General features: G+C 37.5%; 1 protein-coding gene across 3 annotated transcripts in view; it reads right to left on the bottom strand.

Moving 5' to 3' along the window:
* Nucleotides 1-962: 962 nt before the first annotated feature.
* Nucleotides 963-19745, bottom strand: part of Rbm39 (RNA binding motif protein 39) — a 29740-nt gene continuing 10957 nt past the window's right edge. For 2 of the 3 annotated variants that reach the window (XM_036183315.1, XM_036183314.1), the window contains 10 exons: nucleotides 16807-16959; nucleotides 15659-15796; nucleotides 15371-15436; nucleotides 13635-13839; nucleotides 12299-12376; nucleotides 8143-8193; nucleotides 5069-5150; nucleotides 2794-2899; nucleotides 1999-2077; nucleotides 963-1917 (listed from right to left, as the gene is read on the bottom strand). In XM_036183315.1, the coding sequence (XP_036039208.1) occupies nucleotides 1817-1917; nucleotides 1999-2077; nucleotides 2794-2899; nucleotides 5069-5150; nucleotides 8143-8193; nucleotides 12299-12376; nucleotides 13635-13839; nucleotides 15371-15436; nucleotides 15659-15796; nucleotides 16807-16959 (1059 nt within the window). In that variant the 3' untranslated portion in view covers nucleotides 963-1816. The remainder of the gene's footprint in view (nucleotides 1918-1998; nucleotides 2078-2793; nucleotides 2900-5068; nucleotides 5151-8142; nucleotides 8194-12298; nucleotides 12377-13634; nucleotides 13840-15370; nucleotides 15437-15658; nucleotides 15797-16806; nucleotides 16960-19745) is intronic. The other variant, XM_036183317.1, reaches the window with a different exon arrangement.

Below are 19745 nucleotides of genomic sequence, written 5' to 3'. Positions count from 1 at the left end.
TCCGAGACAGGGTTTCTATGTAGTCTTGCTATGTAGAGGCTGGCCTCGAACTCAGAGATCCACATGGGTCTGCCTCCAGAGTCCTGGGATTAAAGGTTAAAGGTGTGAACCACTACCAATGGGTGACCGAACATTTAAAAGATACTATGAAAGGTCAAGTGGTTCACTGGAATCCATATTGACTATTCTGAAAAATAAAATAGGCAGGGAAGAGAGCTCAGTGTTTGAGAATGATCCTTGATCTTACAGGACCTGACTTTGGTTCCCAGCAACCACTTTTTTTTTCTATAACCCTAATTCCAGCAGACCTCCACAAGGACCAAGTATAAATTTGGTGCACATTAACAAATATGCTGACAAAATATTCATATAACATTAAAATTATAACACAGGGAAAGGTCAGATGCAAAGAGCTGAGTTTGAGGACATCTTGATTTTTATATAACAATTCTAAAACAGTCAACACTACAGAGGCTCCCAGCCTCAAATAACATAAAAAAAAAATTGCTCATATATCAGTAATTATTATACAGAACTTTGAACTCTACCAAATAGATAAGTATTTTGCCCTACCACTTATGAAACTACTGTGCATTTTAGACCGGGATAAAGTATCTCCAACTTTTTTCAGAGAATTCTCAAGGGGCTGCTTTTGTTCACCAACAGGATATACCTTGGAGATAGCAGACACCAAGCATGGGATGTGACTTATGATAGAAATATATTTCCCTCACTGGGAAATCCTTCAAGTATTACTAAGAATCAAGCAAGTCAATACTAGACTACGTGTGCTGACACATACATCTACCTTCACAGCAATCCAGAGGAAGAGGCAATAACATCTTCAAATTGTGGTAAACCTAAATGATAATGCTGACACACTATTTTGAAAACAAGACAAAGAAATCACAACAGCCTATGCTCAGGTTTGTGATATCAATACATTTGAAAAACGAAAGTTGTCTTATGACCTTTTTCAGAGAATTTTATTTGTGTGGTTCTTACAAAGATTGTTGCAATATGAAAGTCATTTGTTTGATAGAAATATCAAGCTGTCTTGTCAAACACACTGAAGTAACCCAAAAATATATTTCAGAGCTCACAGAGCTTAAAAGAGCAAAGATTATATGCAACCAGACAAAACCTATTTCTGCATTTCCTCTCTTCCCCAGACTGCTTTGCTCAAACTGTTACATCAACCATCTTCAGGAAATGCAGGGATCATTTTGTTTGGAATCTCAAGACACACTAAAACACACATTATTTACAAAGAAACTTTTACAGATACATTAATTGAAAAGTTACCATCAAGAAATATAATTTTGAAATCCCCTTCTTGCCAAATGATCAAGGTGAGATGCTAAAGAGAGTCTTGGCTGCCTAGACATTTTCATAACTAAATGTACATTCCAGAGACCTTTTGTTGAACCATGAGCCAAATACATGAAGGAATGTGAAATCTAAGTGCTGTGTAAAGTCAGGCTTCTGGAACATCCAAACGTTACCGGTCTGCTTTTACACAGAAAGCACATGTTCCCTAGAGCTATTCTATAGATCCTTAATGTAATTTTCTACATGGACATTTAAAACGGCAGAACAAGCAAACAGCTTTGCATAAAGTAGGATTTGCTATTTAGGGAGAATGAGCACACTGCATTCCTGTTAACATTTTTATTTTTCAAGATAACAGGAGTTGTATACAAATGACAGTAGACCCTTGCCTCTTTATTTTTATCTAAATAAAAGATAACTCAAGATGAATTCTCAAGAAAAAAAAAAAAAAAAAAGCTATATACATAAGGGACTGTGTCTTCCTTCATCGTCTACTGGGAACCAGTAGCTGTGTTGCTGTCATAGAATCCGGAAAGAGGTTGTGGTAAGTTGGAAGAGGTACATACGCTGCAGTTATCATTTTACCTGGTGACAGAAAGAACAACAGTTTAGTAAAGCACTTAATCACTTGGTGTTCAACATTAAGTGTTTGTAGTAGTTACTCACCAGCAAACCATCTGCCATGCAATGCATTGACAGCAGCAATAGCTGCAGCAATAGATGGGCACTTCACATACACATTGCCCTAAAAGTATAAAAAGAAAAAAGTAATAAAATTGAACATTGCATTGAACACACTCTCACAAATTTATTCAAATCATTTGCAGAAACTTAGAACTTCATATTCATTCCAACAACTTATGATCAATTCCTCGAAATTTTGGAAAATGTGATATTTACATATGGTGTTCTTCTCTGATTTTTTCCCCCTAACCCCTATTGATTTTTAAATAAAAAGTAAACAAGCCGTAGGAGTTCAAGGCAACTGTAATAAATTAACTGAACTATTAAAACAACCATTATCAAATTTCAATTATTTTGACATTGCCTTTCTTTTGGAGGGTATTTTTAGCTAGCACATTGAAGTTCCTTTCCGGAATAACCAATAAGCAAGCATAGTGGTTTGAGCTTGTAATAAATCGCAGCACATGTATTAACAATGCATGGAGAAAAAAAAAAGAAAGACCAAACAAACGAGGTCCCCCCAAAAAACAAAACAAACTAAGGAAATATGGTGACAATAAGTCAAAGGTAAGATACCAAACAAAATAATAAATATTCAATCTGTTTACTTAAATTAAGGCTGGGCAGTGATGACAAAAGCCTTAAGTCCCAGCACTCTAGACTACATGGTGAGGTCTAGGACAGGCAGAGCTTCATAAGGAAACCCAGCCTCAAACAACAAACCAAACCAACAAAACACAAAAATTCACAAGGGGGGAAAAAAAAAAATCAAAATACCTGAGCTGAATTTTTGTCAACATAAATATGAATAACTCCTCCATGTTTATTACATTCTTCAATCACATCATCTTTAATCTCTGTATCCCATCCAACTTCTTCTTCTCTGTAAAAAAAGAGAAATTTATATTAAAATATAGTAGTAAAAGTGATTAAGTACATTATCTGTTTGTGGAATCCCTCATATAGGAGGGAGTCCATTCCTTTTTGCACTATATGAGTATCAGGGATCCAAATCTAATTCTCAGAGTAGACAGCAAGCACCTTTACTCACTGAACCATATCTAATCTGCCTTCCATCATGTATGTCTCTTTGTGAACCACAGCAATTAAAATGGGCTAGCTAACCTATGAGCTCACTCGATGGATCTGCCTATTTTATACCAATCTCAAAACTGTAATTATGCAAACATGGCGAGTATTTTACATTCTAAGCCATCTCCTCTGTACCTTAACATATATTCTTTGCATTAAGATATCAAACGGGATAAAGCATAAACAAGATGTACTGGAGGCTCCATTACAGGTTAATTTTTACTGTCATTAAAAAAAGAGTGGAGCTGTAATTTTTGTGGGAATGACTGAGAAGTTGGCAGCACTTGCTCTTGCAGAGGACCTGGATTTAGTTCACAACAACTTAGCTACTTAAAACTGTAACTCCAATTCCCGGGCAATTTAATACTTCTGCACCTGCAGGTAGCAGGTATACATACACATATAAGGAAACACTGATAGAAAAAATTCAAAACAGCATCAAACTAGAGGCTGAGGAAGTGTAGCTTAGTTGGCAACATGGATGCTATATAGGGACCACAATTCTACATAAAGCAATCAGTGGAGAAACCCCTTCATAATCCTAGTTAGGAGGCAGGTGAACATGGTCTTCCCCCCCCCCCCCCCCCCCCCCGAGAAAGGGTTTCTCTATAGTTTTGGAGCCTGTCCTGGACTAGCTCTATAGTCCAGGCTGGCCTGGAACTCACAGAGATCCACCTGCCTCTGCCTCCCGAGTACAGGGATTACAGGCGTGTGCCTCCACCACCTGGCAAACATGGTCTTTTGAACCTGCTGGCTATCCACATAGTACACATAACTCAGTCACAGTTCTTTAGCGAAAGATATTTTTGTCTCAAAACAAATCAAACCAAAATACCAAGGTGGATGCCGAAAAAATAAAACCAAAGATTGAACTCTAGTATCCACATAATTAAGCAAACATTAAAAAGAGTAAAAATTGTATAATATTTGAATAATAGAAGAAATTTCAAAAAGCAAAGGCCGTGGACAAAGGTAAACAGAAAGCAAACAGGGATACAAATTCACAGCCTGTATAGATATGGTTACTGAGTGATCGAAAGTCCATGCCTGAGACGATCATAGTTTTTAAAAAAAAAAAAAAAAAAGAGGACTCTGTGATCTTTGTTAGTGGAAAAACTGACACAACACATGCATCACCAGTACAGGGGAAAAAAAATCCTAATAGTAAATGGGATGGAGTAGATAGACCAGTGGTTAAGAGCACTTGCTGTTCTTACAGAAGACCTAGGTTCACTTTCTACCACACAACTGTTGCAAAAGGAGGCTAGAGAGATGGCTCAACAGTGAAGAGTACTGTGTTCTTCAGAGGCCCAGAATTCAATTCCCAGGACATACATAGAAGCTTATAACAGTAACTCCAATGTCAGGGAAATCTAGCCCCCTCACACTGACATGCAAACAGGTACAACAACAATGTACACATTAATTGATAGTAAAAGATTGGAGGTAGAAATTTTACTACAGCTTTAAATTTCAGCCTTACTATATGTCCAAATGAAATATAAATTTCACCAGGTGATGGTGGGGCACGTATTTTAATCCCAGCACTCGGGAGGCAGAGGCAGGCAGATCTCTTTGAGTTCGAGGCCAGCCTGGGCTACAGAGTGAGATCCAGGAAAGGTGCAAAGCTGCACAGAGAAACCCTGTCTCAAAAAACCAAACCAAAACATTTTTTTTTCATAAAAACAAGGTCAATTATTAAATGTAATTTAAAAAAATAATGTATTTAAGCTTATTTTATGTGCACTGGTGTGAAGGTGTGAGATCCCCTGTGAACTGGAGTTATAGGCAGTTGTGAGCTGACATGTGGGTGCTGGGAATTGAACCTGGGTCCTCTGGAAGAGCAGCCAGTACTAGTGCTCTTAACCGCTGAGCCATCTCTCTCCAGCACAAATGTAATTATTTTTTTCAGCTATGAAATATTCCAAATGGGAAATTAACCTATTGTAAGCATACTTACGTTTGAGGGTTAAACATATTAGAAAGTTGGAAGCACTGTGTTGCCAGTGGTTGAACAGAAGCAGCTGCAGCTAAAGCTGAGGCTAAAAGAGAATAAGAAAAATTAGCTTCTTGCAAAGTGTATAAATATCCATGGACAAATACCTAAAACCAAAAAGCAATGCTGTCTTAATGTGAAGGAGATAATATAAAATCATCTTCTTCAACAAAAAACAAAACAAAAAAACTATCATTTGACCCTAACACAACAGTTAACCTAAAGCATGATGACCTTAAATCATCATTAGCTTCACTTACTGTAACTGGTAACATGATGTACACATACTCCAGTACTATACAGAGAGTAAGACAGGGAAAAGAGTGCAGACACAAATTTGGTACACATGCAAATATATTTCTGTAAAATTTCAGGAGCTGGGTTTAGAGCTTAGTTCTTAAGAGAATCTCTAGCAGGCATGAAGCTCTGGGCTCGATCTTCAATATAGCATAAACTGGGTGTATCTATAATCTCAGCCTGAGGATAGCAAAGGTGAGATGATCAGAATTTCAATTACCCAGGCCAACACACCAAGTTCTAGGTTAGAATGCACTATATGAAATCCTGTCTCTAAAGCTAACAAAAACAGTATTTAAAATGGGACACAGTAGTGGTAACATTTAATCCCAGCACTTGAGAAACAGGCAAAAGGAACTCGTAAACAAGTTGTACAAGGTAAATTCTAGGATAGCCAGTACTACACTTTCTGAAACCAAACCAACATCATGAGGGCTTGAGGACAGATGTTTAGTCTAAATCTGTTTAATCAAAACAAAAGGAAACAAAAATCTCAACATAAATCTTTCCAGACAAAAACAAAGGGAAAAAAAAATAGGAAGATTGATTGGATTCTCAAATGATGGGAATGATACAAAATAGAGTTGTTGGAAATCACCAAGTAAAGCATTACCCTCTGTTTCTGTTAGTTTTGCCAAGAATATATAATTTTGATTTTTTAATGATATATATGTGTATTTTCTGTGTAAAAACAAGTGGTCTTAAACTCAGCCATCTCAACAGCAATTGAAGATGTATTTTTATTTTCATCTATGTGTATGAATAATTTGCCTGCATGCATGTACACCACAGGTTATCTGTTGACCTCAGGCAAGAAGGGCGTATCAGATACCCTGATATTTGCTTCATACTATTGTGGATTCTGGGAAGCAAACCTGGGTCTTGAAGCAAGGGCCTAAAGTACACTAAAAGCAATCTCTGTGGTCCAATTTTTGTTTCAATGCATGAACCTTAAAGATAAGGAAAAAGTAGAAAAACAGAACCAGATAGAGCAGCTTATCTTTGGTATGACTATTATAATTAGAATAAACCAGAAACTCTAACACTCAAGGTTAAGCATAATGGTTTCTATTTGGCATTCTTTCAGATTGGGTTTTCTGTTGTTTAGACAGGGTCATGTCCCTCCAGTTTTGAGAGAATTACCAAAGATAGTATAGTGGCTGCTACAGAACTCACCGTAATCATATTATATGACCAAATCCCATTCCAATAAACAGCTAAGGATAAAATAATACATTAAGAAATCGAAAAAACTGAAACAGATAAACACCTAAAGTATCAGATAAATCGCACTGAATAAAACGTTACAGCTATACATGAAATACCATATAAACGTTAAAAATTGTTCTGTTTTCTGACAAAAGAAAAAGTGCTTTTCCTTCTTCAATATTCAAGAAAAGACTGAAAAGACCTTTTCCTTAGAGAATTGAGAAGCCGTTTCCTTATATTTCCTTCTTTGAACAAATAGTAACTGGCATAGTTGAAGAGGTAGTAAGTCCTAAAGGCCTACTTAGGAATGTAAGTAGAACTGCTTAAGAAACACAATAAAAATACACCTGAAAAACAAAACCTGTCAGGTTCTGGTGGCACAGGCTTTAACCCCAGCATTGGGAAGCAGAAAAAGGTAGAACTCTGAGTTTGAGGCCATCCTGTCCTATAGAGTCCTGTCTCAGGAAAAAAAAAAAAAAAAAAAAGAAAAAAGAAAAAAAAAAAAAAACCAAAAAACCCAAAACAATAAAAACAAAGCATCAACCCATTGTATACAATTAAAGAAGTCAGGCTCTGCGAGGCAGTGTAATGCAGATTTCAGGTCAAGCTGTTCTACATACATAGTTCCAAGACAGACAGAGCTACACAGTGAAATCCTGGCTCCCATAAATAAATAAACAAACAAGTATGCATAGCTATAAAGTTAAGAAAACTAAAGGGAACTACTGAATGATTATGAATACTATGATCAAGCAAACCACAAAATGATCATTCTGGCTTAAGTGATCCTGCATGCAGAAACATAAAGAAATCTAATTTTCATTTGATAAAATGTGAATAATTTAAAAAGCTGTAACTACCAATGTGGCATTTGCTTAACCTTGAAATCCACTTAATTCTCATTTAAAACGTAACAAAATGTTTTCCACAAGACCATTATTATAAAAAAAAAAAAACCATGTTACTCTAAAGGTGGTTCCAATTGGGAACACTAAAATGCCTTTTCTGACATGAGGTAGATTTCATAATTAAAGAAATCATTGCCTATTTGCAATCCAATCTGCATGTAATTTATGAAAACTTATGGCACCATTCATGGCTTGATACTACAGCTACTACAAACTACCGAGTGTAACAGGATCAGAAATTGAACCCTCACATGACTGTAAAACTAAGTCAACTTAAGAATAAGTCTGATCTGCTAACTTACTGAGAATACTTTACTTTCTTTTATGTTAACCTTACACTTAGATGAAAGCATGATAGAAAAACAAGACTGAGTTATTGCTCTTTTTTTATAAGTGTCAAGAATAGTCCTCTACCAGGGAACAAACAACTAAAGCTCAAGGATGAAAAGGTCAAGCAATCCAAAATAAACATAACTACAGACATTTCTATTTCCTTTGACTGTGTTAGATTTTAACTAGCTTATATTAAATGGAAAAATGATATCCAAACAAACATTAACAATTCAATTTTTCTATATTTTATTACATATGAAACATTTAAAAAGTGAAAAATAAAGAACTCACCTTCAGTCTGTTGGGAAAGTCGTGTTTGCAAATCTATAACAAAAGAGAATTCTACAGCTCAGTGCAGGAACAATGAAGAGCCTCAACTAACAGGGTAAATGTCAGGAAAGTATTAATAAAAGAGGACTGCAACAGCAGGGTTTATTAGAATAATCTTAGCAAACCTGGCAGCAAAACCTCCTTCCCCATTCCTCATTGACAAGGCTTTGGGGCCTTTTGTTACCTCTAACCCTGGAAAATTATTCACCTCTCCTCTAATTCCTAGTACATGCCTTCCTATCATACATGTGTTACATTATGATACGTGCCTAGGAATAATGGGAAATGGGGAAAGGGGAGCACACCAGTTAGAAAATATGTGAAAATACCCTGATTGAGAATTCAATTCCAAGTACTTGGAAAATAATACTTTTTAAACTAATGGTAATCAGCATTAAGTATTTCAGAAGGTTATACTGAAATTGTTAATGTATGAACCGCACACATCTAATAGCTAGGACCATCTTTGCTAAGTGCCCAATTTAGCATTAATAAGAAAACACACCATTTCAATAACGTGGACCTTATGTTTTTTAAGTGCCTCTAAGATTCAACCTGTCAATGATTTCTAGCACAGGTTAACAATTGGGTCCCAGTTCATCAAAACAAAATCTAATACCCTGCATTACTGCCAAGATGCCATAGCTAATAAATATTGCAGTTCAAGATGCCATAGCTAATAAATATCGCAGTTCTATTTGGGACATAAGATCAGAGAAAATAAATATGTAAAAATCTAAACCCCAGTTTATTTGGTTAAAACAGCAGGGCCCTCGGGGCTAAAAACTTGCCAATCAGTAAGCTGAAGGAGTGTAATATATGTATAATAAATTAACGTAAAGACATTAATACATACCCAATGTCATTAACTTTAAATACAATGGCTTTTCCACCCAAACTAGGTAAAATGTATCTATCAGAGATTGATGCTATTAAGCACTAATCACAATTATAATTTAAAAAATGCTGGCTATTTCTAATACATTAGAAAAAAAATTGTATATCATACACAGAGATAACTTGTATTATCTACGGGTGTTGGAGTACTCCTTAAAATCCAGAAGTTTAAGTCCAGCATCAGCTGTGTAAAGTCACTTTAAGAGCAACTTGGGCTATATAGACAAGACTCTAAATGCCTCTACAAGACTATCTCAAGAAGAAAATGCCATGAGACACAAGGCTAAGGAAGTAGGATAACGGTGAGTTGGTGGGTACAGAATGACACTAAGGCAATCCAGGAACATCCAGTAACATCCTGTCTCCATAATGATAATCTGGATATAATGCTAATATGGAAATGAGAAGTCTGCCACCCTGACTGCCTCATTTGGATCTCATCTCAAAATAAGTAAATGCCACTAAACATAAATGGGTATCTTTAAACATAAATGGGCATCTTTTTTTTTTTTTTTAATGTGGAGCTGAGGAATCGAACCCAGGGCCTTGCACTTGCTAGGTAAGCGCTCTACCACTGAGCTAAATCCCCAACCCCATATATGGGTATCTTTGCCTGAATGTATATCTATGCAACATAGGTGTTCCTAGTGCCTTCGGGGTCATTTCCCCTGCAACAGGAGCTAATAGTTAGCTGTGAGCCATCAGGTGGGTACATGGACTAGAACCCAGGTGCCCTGCAAAGAATAGCCAGTGCACATGACCCATAAGGCCATCATTACAGCTCCTACATCTAAGAGCTTTACTAATAAGCACCAGGAGAAAACATCCTGAGGGTTAATGATAGATGTCTTATGCAGGATATAGGATACTACACCTCAGGGGGGCCTAGAACTCATCCTAGGAGAACCTGCTCATGGCAAACAGGACTTGGCTAATGTTATGTGGACTATAGGATTGAGAACCCTTTAGTGGTTGAATAGCCTTTTCACAGGGGTTGCCTGAGACTATCAGAAAATGTAGTTGTTTACCTTACAATTCATAACAGTAGCAAAATTACAGTCATGATGTAGCAATAAAAAGTTTAATAGGTCACCAGAACATGAGTAACTGTAGTACTAAAGCAATAGGAAGGTTGAAAGCCACCGCCCTCATGTAATACTCATACGATTGAGCATTTTTTTCTTCACATGAAATTTGATTTTGAAAGTAGAGAAGCAACAAATGAACAATTTTCAAATTATATGATCTTTTATTTTTGGCTACAGGGTCTCTCTAAATAAATAGTCCCTGTTATCCAAGAGCTCAATGTATAAACCAGGCTGTCCTGACCTCCCAATATGGGGTGTACAAGTGTGGATTGGCACATTTTGCCTCTCAGTATTTTACTAAATAATTATTTTTATCTTTATTTATGTGGAGATGTCAATGTGAAGGAAGGTATGGCAAATGTCTGTGGTTGCCTACAGAGACTAGTAGAAGTTGTGGGATCTCCTGGAGCTAAAGTATCAAGTAATTGAGCTGTCCCTTGAGTATACTGGTAACTGAACTGAAATCTGCTGAAATAACCATGATTAATTATTAAATTAATCTTAATATCTGTACTGCAGGCCATTTCTGAAGTAAGTTCACTTCAATTACAGAAAGTAATTGTTGGACTAGAGAGATGGCTCAGAGATTAAATAAGAGTTCAATTCCAAGCAACCACATGGTGGCTTACAACCATCTATATATAATTACAACTGGTGCCTTCTTATGCCATGCAGGCATAGATGCATGCAGAATACTGTATGCTTAAATAAATCTTAAAGAGAAAAAGAAAGCAGCCTGATATGTCTATTAATTTGTTAAGCAAACCTTAATAGCTAAGGTTTTAAAATTCAAACCAGAAACACCGGTAAAAGTATTTGTGGAAGGTAACAATATATTACTTACAGAAATGCCTTACTCATAATTACATTGTAATTACATAGTAAGATTTCAAGGTCGGGCACATAGTTTGACCAATAAAATAGGTTCTTTCTGGCTTTTGAAAATGTAAAAGATTTAAAGACAAAGCTAATATATATATTATATATTTTTCAGTTTTTTAAAACAGGGTTTCTCTGTGTAGCTTTGTGCCTTTCCTAGAACTCACTCTGTAGCCCAGGCTGGCCTCAAACACACAAGATCCACCTGCCTCTGCCTCACGTGTGCTGCGATTAAAGGCGTGCACCACCGCCTGGCTTTTTGAATTATTTTAAAGAAAGAGTGTTTGTATCAATCTGTGGGTGGGTATCTTCAGATACCTACAGAGGCAATGTGTCAGATTCCCCAGGAGAGGGGAATCTCCTTCATGTATCATGTACAGTTCTATCCAGGAAGTATCAAAAATCAAACATAGGGGTTGGGGATTTAGCTCAGTGGTAGAGCGCTTGCCTAGCAAGCACAAGGCCCTGGGTTCGATCCTTAGCTCCAGAAAAAAGAAAAATAAAAGAAATTAAACATTACCTTGGTCCTAAATTTAGGACAATGTCAATCTCTTTTTATTTAATTTCTGTTTGTATAGACTTTTGTCTGCATGTGGATGTCTGTGAAATCACATATATCTGTGGTCTACAAATATTAGAAGATAGATGGTTGTGAGCACACACACATAAAAGCTTTTCCTCTCTTAAGTTAAACTTTGTCACAGTATACAATCATAGAAATGTGAAAAGTAAACATCAAAAACATAAAAAGGGGGGCTGGATAGATGCTTCAGAGGTTGAGAGCACTGACTACTCTTCCAGAGGTCCTGAGTTCAACTCCCAGCACCCACATGGTGGCTCACAACCATCTATAATGAGATCTGGTAGCCTCTTCTGGCCTTTAGACATACATGCATGCAGAACACTATATACACAATAAACAAATAAATCTTAAAAACAAACAAAAAACAAAAAAACCAAACCATAAAAAGTCAGCTTCACAGCATTACTGGTAATGCAACTATTTAATTAACTGGGCATTTTTAAACATTAACAGTTAATTACTACACTTGAAATGTTTTCATAGCCTCATAGGGCACTCTGGCTAGTATAGTAATATACTAAAACTACACTTCTTTTGCAACCAATACAATGCTAGAAGTACTTAATGAATTGAATTCTCAGTTAGTCCTTTGAAATGCAAAAAATTTGGCATAATTTCGAATTAGGTGAAAATACAAATGATTTCAAACTAGAAAAGATTCAATTCCTACCTGCCACAGCACCAAATGCCAAAGAGCCACTCATTTGTAAAGCTTGCTGTGCTGCTGGGGGAATCTGTAATCCTGTACCTGTAAAAGAATGAGTCTTCAAGTTTTTACTTTGTTAACGACAGAGAAAGCCAATTTTGGGAATTACACTATGTGCACATGTCATAGGCATCAGGCGAATGGTTCTATACTAGAACACCTCATTCTTTCCAAGGCTGATGCTATGTATGTCGCTCTAATTGGTTGATAATAAAAGCTGATTTGGCCATAGGCAGGCATAATAGTCGACTTAAAAAAAATGAGATAAGGGGTTGGGGATTTAGCTCAATGGTAGAGTACTTGCCTAGCAATTGCAAGGCCCTGGGTTCAATGCTCAGCTCCAGGTGAAAAAAAAAAAAGAAAATGAGATAAGATGCCACAAAATATGTGGCAAATCATCTTTAAGAAATATGGGTTGGTGCTGGAGAGATGGCTCACAGGTTAATTAAGAGCACTGATTGCTCTTCCTAAGGTCCTGAGTTCAATTCCCAACACCCACATGGTGTCTCACAACTGTAATGAGATCTCCCACCCTCTCCTGTATACATAAATACAAATATAAATCTTTAAAAAATGAGCCAACTAGAAATTAAGCCTGAGAGTGATTATTTGGAAAAGGCTTCGGGGACAGGGAGGGACAAAGAAAAGCCCCCATTACAGCTGATAACCTGCAATCAATCAATCTTTGGTACCCATATGGCAGAAGGATAAAACTTACTACCCTACACTCATGTGGTGCTCTAACCTCCAACCCCATGTTGTGGCATGAGAATACCCCCAATATAAAAATACAGACTCACAAAATAAAGGTAATGACTTCAAATAATCACAACACATTTCTAACTGAGCCTGGTGACAAACAAAGCAAAACTCATTAAAATCACTATAGTAGTTACATAGACCAATAAGCACTACATAAACCTTCAATAAAAGGCATTGGAAAAAAAGGAAGAAATAAATTGAAGAGAGGGATGCTCTAAAACAAAAAGTGGTGATGGTGTCAAGGGCCTATGAGGATGCTGGACTAAAGTCTATCAAATTGTGCAAACAGGAATATTATATACTATGTGAATTATCTGACAATAAATAACTTATAAAACAAACAAACAAAAAAAGGCACTGGAAAAAATATACAATATACTCCTATAGATAAACAGGAAATACAAATAAGACAATCTTTTCTTTTGAGGTTTGCATGGTTACCTTTCTTTTTCACCATGATAAATCTGTAATACCAGGTGTGCAAAATGAATGGGACAAAAAAAAAAAAAAAAAATCAGTAACACTATTGACAACTTACCCTCTGCAAGTCTTGCCATCAATTGGAGACGACCAGTTGTTCCCAAGTCAATTCCAGTCCTTTCTAGTTCATCACTGTCCAAAAATGAACTAGCACTAGAAGCATCAGTTCGTTCAGTAACATGACCAACTTTCATTGGCCTCCCAGCTAGTTCAAATCCATTAAGCTGCTCCAGAGCTTTTTTGGCACATTCTGAATCAGAAAACTAGAACATACAACAGGGATTTTACAATTGACTAATTTACAATTACATCATTATACACCAAATAGTACCTTCAAGTGCATTGGTGTTTTGCCTGCGTGAAGGTGTCACATCTAGAAGTTATAGTTGTGAGCTGCCATGCTAGGAATTGAACCTAAGTTGTAAGGAAGAGCAGTGCTCTTAACCACTGAGCCATCTCTCCATCCCCAAATACAAACTTCATAATCTCATACACACTAATTAAAAGCATATAAATAGAGTGTCCATGTAAAATAAGAACATAAGATTTGCCTGTAGTTGTTGAGATTGAAGGCTTTCGCCTACATGACTGTCAGCAACTACACATTTGACCTGTGTTCTGAAATTAAGAAACAAAAAACAAGACAAGGTAGCGAACAACCTAGGGATAGAACACTACTCTAGCTTAATGAATATTTTCACGTGTTGCCCAAAAGAGTGGAGTAGTTTATGAAGGCAGACAAGATTATAATACTCAAATTGCCACTTCATAAACCCACTAATATTAACTAGATACCCTTGTTAGACAACAACACGGGTAATGTACTTTGACAATCATGGACCAGGCTGTAATACATGAACATTTTAACATTGGCAGATGTGGTACTTTCTGCCTCAATTCTAGCACTAGTAAGTAGTAAGATCACCATAACTTGGTAAGTTGGAATTTTCAGAGGTCTTCATTTTAACCAGTAACAGTGTGCCTTTAGCCCAGCGTTGGTGGTGCATGCCTTTAATCCCAGCACTGGGGAGGCAGAGCTAAGCAGATCTATGTGAGTTCAAGGCCAGCCTGGGCTACCAAGGGAGTTCCAGGAAAGGTGCAAAGCTACACAGAGTAACTCTATCTCAAAAAAGCAAAGAGTGTGCTTTTAACCTCAGCACTTAGGAGGCCAAGCAAGTCATCTGTTAATTTGAAGCCAGCATGGCCTACATGGAGTTCCAGCAGCCAGGGATACAATGAAAAGACCAGGGCTCAAATACAGATAAAGGTGGATCTGACACCACTAGACTATGGGCACCAGCATTCTCACGTACACACCAAAACAGATAGAACATACACAGAGAGTCAAAGTACAAATAATATAAAAAGGAATGCCACGGCTGGAGAGATGGCTGTGCTGTTAAACGCCCTGGTTGTTCATCCAAGGATCTTGAGTTTAATGCCCAGCCAGGACATGGTAACTTACAACCATCTATGATGACAGCTGGTGCCTCCTTCTGGCATGTATACATAATAAACAAACAAATACTATAGCTATTTCTGCAAATTAAACCACTTGAATATAATCAGGGCTGGAGAGATATCTCAGAGGCTAAGAAGACCAGCAACTCTTCCAGATGTCCTGATTTCGATCCCCAGCAACCATGGTGGCTCACAGTCATCTATAATGAGATCTGGTGACCACTTCTGACATGCAGGAATATATGCAGACAGAACACTATATACATATATACATTCCCAACAGTCCATAACCCATACACACATCAAAAATTGTTACATAAAACAACTACTTACTGTAATGAATCCATATCCCTTAGATCGACCTGTTTCACTATCCATCATGAGCTGAATACTTTCAATCTAAAATTTAAAAGCAAAAATTTGGCAAAAAAATTCCTTGAGGTATAGTTTTTAAAAATCTAGACTATATTGTAGCCTTACCCCCTGCCCCCAAAGTAATGGAAGACAATGCAACTGTTCTTTACAAATAATATTTTGTCATGGCCAAGACTTTTCCAGAATTACCCACTTTGGCAGGTAAATAACTGTCAGTGAAAGAAAAAAAAAATTAATAAATTTTACCCTTCCAAAAGGCTCAAAGATCCCCCGAAGCATATCTTCAGTTATGTTAAAGTGTAATGAGCCCACATAGAGCCTCATAGGTCCAGCACTTCCCTTTTGTAAATTGTTTGCCATTGCAGCAGCTCTGTTTTTTTCTGCCTGTATGTAAGAAAAACCCTCATTAAATACTAATACAAAGGACACGTGTTTCAATAACAAGGAAAAGATTGAAAAGTTGAAAACTTTAAGAAAAACTGACCCCAAACTGATTTACAGAAAGTTAAATAGAAAATTCTGTGGAAATCATTTTTCAAGGAATAGGGGAAGGGAAACAGAAATATGGATAAAAAGGTTATCAGGTCCCATAAAATCATCAGAGGGAAGGATGTTGGTGAGAAGAGTACCACACTGAGATGTCATTTATGGCACTCAATGGAACTGAAGGATGGTAACACAGCATATTAAACTCAAATGTGTGCATAATATAAAATTAAGAACCAAAGTAACTTACTTTGTGCTATCACAACCAGTGATTAAAAAAATCTTTAGACTATTTACTGAATATTTGTAAACATATTCAGTCTGTATTACCAAACACACCCCAAGATCAGTTTAACTCGAAGTTGAATTAGTGTCATCTAAAAACCCCCGAGTAAATTAGAAATAAGGTGTTTGAGGTACATACATGAAATCACCTAAGTAAACCATTGAGAAGAGGTCAGAATCTCAAAACAGTTTTGAGCTTCATGTGGAACCTTAAAAAGCATCGGGTGCTCTGGAACCACAGCATGTGCTCTTAACTGCTGAGACACCTCTAATCCCTAGGTGAGACACAACCTTGTTAAATTCCCAATCTACATTCTAATAGCAACTCCCTTTCTAGTAAGAACTGCTATGCACAGAGGAGTACTTACACACTGACTAGCACTACCCCATAGGATATAAACTACAATTTCACAATGTAGTCATCTTTAACCTCACTGATTGGCTTTTTCACATAGAATAGTTCAATGATCCACGTAATAGCTGTTAGACAATAAATAAACAATATACAGCAGGGACTTTGTCAAATTGATGGCAATTCTCCTCCCTAAGCCTCCTAAGTGCTGACATTGCTGCATGTGATGTGACACTCAGCTAAATGACAAACCTCTAAAACAATAAATTACCTGTGATGCCTGTACTATAATGGGCACTCCTAAAACACGTTGGCCAGTTAATCCAATTGCTAGAGGCACTGAACTAACATCAACGAATTCCACATAAGCAATTCCTTTGGAACGTCGTGAATTTCTATCAGAAATCATCCTCACATCTCGAACCTAAAATGAAAAGAAATAATTATTCTTTCGTCAAATAATCCACATAATTACTCAACACATAAGAGACTCTTAATCAAAAACCCTGTCTCAATAAATAAACTGAGCTTAAACTTTGTTGTGTAGATCTGGCTGGTCTTAAATTCAAATAATTCTGTTACCTATGACCCCAGAGAGCAAGGATTAAATTTGAGTACAGGAGTCAGGGCGTTGGGTGTTGGTGCATGTCTTTAAACAGAGCATTAAGGAAATGGAAACGAAAGTAGGTGGATCTCTTGAGTTTCAGCCTGCACTATACAGTGAAAACACAAATAGAAATACAGATAGGATTTCAGCATTTACTCCAATCTTATGTTAAAACTTACATTCTTAAGCCTGGCGTTAGTGGCACACGCCTTTAATCACAGCACTGGGAGGCAGAGGCAGGCAGATCTTTATGAGTTAGAGGACAGCCTGGTCTACCAAGTGAGATCCAGAAAAGGCACAAATATACACAGAGAAACCGTCTTGGGAAGAAAAAAAAAAAAAAAACTTACATTCTTCTACCTTAGTAATAAGACTACATTACCCGGCATTTGCTCCTAAAATAATAATAGGATGAATTATTAAGTTATCTTTGCAGAAGAGGTTGAAAGTATTTAAAATAAGGGACAACTATACCAAGTCTGTTCTCTCCTTTCACCATGAACTACAGGGATGGAACTCAATGTTATCAGGCTTACTGTTAAGTGCTTTCATCCAAAATGATTTTAGTAAGACCTTGGTATTTTGTCACTCCTCTCAGCCAGTTGTGGTGGTGGCGCACGCCAGGACAGGCACCAAAACTACACAGAGAAACCCTGTCTCAAAGAAAAAAAAAAACCTCCTTTCTGTTTTTGTCTTTTTTTTTTTTTCCCCCGAGACAGGGTTTCTCTATGTAGCTTTGTGCTTTTCCTGGATCTCGCTCTGTAGACCAGGCTGGCCTCAAACTCACAAAGATCTGCCTGCCTCTGCCTCCCGAGTGCTTGGGTTAAAGCAAGCACCACCAACACCTGGCTATTTTTTCTTTTCTCTTTTTCATGACAGGGTTTCTCTTTTTTTAAAGATTTATTTATTTATTATGTATACAGTATTCTGTCTGCATGTATTCCTGCAAGTCAGAAGAGGGCGCCAGATCTCATAGATGGTTGTGAGCCATCATATGGTTGCTGGGAATTGAACTCAAAAATCTCTAGAAGAGCAGTCAGTGTTCATAACCCCTGAGTCATCTCTCTGGGTCCCCAAACACTCCTCTCTGATCCACAAGAGTAGCCAGGGTTATAAGAACCTTCCATCACACCAAGGGAAACCCTATTTTAATTTTTACATATGAAATTGCCATTTTAATGCATTCACTGTAATCATAGCTTAAACCCCAAGTAGGACCAGATGGTATATAAGGAACTTGTGTGTTGAGAATGGCCTGAAGCAGCACAGTGGGTAAGCAGTAGTGTTGGCTTGCAAAACCATGTGTTCACATTGAAGACTCAAGCACTTTCCTAATTATACTTAAGTCTTCCCTACTATTGTTACAGCAATCCCTTTCATAGTTATTAAATGTACAAATCCATCCGCTGCCCTTATCATTAGTTACATCACCAAGTTTGAAGCCCGTCCCTATTGCTAGCGACACAGGCACAATGTATGGGAACAGCAGTTGGAGGAATTTGACTGGAACTGACCTGGAAGCCTCTTCCCTGAGGACTAGCTCTCTCATAGTACTGCAAGGTGCTTATACAATCTGACAAGGGAGAAAATCAATCAATAGTCCTACCCTACTGTGATACCTACAAAACACAATGATGATCAACATATTTCCCAAAAGCTGCAATGTGGCACTTTTATATTGAGGATTGCCAACTAACAACTAATTGAACATACAGTTGACTGAATAGGAGAGAATTCCTAAATCATTCCTGTATGGTAAATCTATTCAACTGCCTATGTCTGTTGTGGCCAAAGATGTAAGAATATAACCTAATGTTGCCAGTATAATTTCAAACCACATGGTAAATTTTTATTTTTTTTGTAGCCCAGGCTATACTGTAACTGGATCTATAGACCAAGCTGGCCTTGGAACCTAGATCCACTTGCCTCTTCCTCCTAAGTGCTAGAATTCATGGCATGAGCCACCACTGCCAGGCTACTGTATTTTCTTTTGACAGGGTGCCTATGAAGCCCTGGCTATTCTTGAATTCAGCTTCAGCATGACAGGTTCTTCATCGCGCACCTCCCACCCAGCACTGGCATGATGCCCAAGAGGAATGTTAGCAGCGAAGGCAGAGAGCCCAAGTGATGCTCCCAGAGGCTGTCGTCCAAGCTGGCTCCTGTCAACCTGGACTCAAAGCCGAAGAAGGCTGCGAGAAAGGATAAGTCATCAGACAAAAGTGCAAACCAAAGGGAAGAGGAGAGCAAAGGGCAAACTTGCTTAGTTGGCGGACCAGCAAACCACAGATATGCCTGCAGAAAATGGAGACTGAAAAACCAGAGTCCAGCCTCTGAAGTAGGAGACAAAGAAGCCAAGTCAGACTAAACATTCATCATGTCTGTCAGTGTCCCCTCCTCTCTTCTTGTACAATCCAGAGGAATATTTTTATCAACTATTTTGTAAATGTAGGTTTTTTAGTAGCTCTAGAAACATTTTTAAAAGGTGGGAGGATGGCCGGGTGCTAGTGGGACACACCTTTAATCCCAGCACTGGGGAGGCAGAGCCAGGAGGATCTCTGTGAGTTCGAGGCCAGCCTGGTCTATAGAGTGATATCCAGTAAAGT

The sequence above is a fragment of the Onychomys torridus genome, chromosome 4 (genome assembly GCF_903995425.1).
Source record: "Onychomys torridus chromosome 4, mOncTor1.1, whole genome shotgun sequence".
Taxonomy (NCBI): Eukaryota; Metazoa; Chordata; class Mammalia; order Rodentia; family Cricetidae; genus Onychomys; species Onychomys torridus.
Note: the sequence above shows the minus strand (reverse complement) of the source record. Positions and strands in the feature narration are given on the sequence as shown.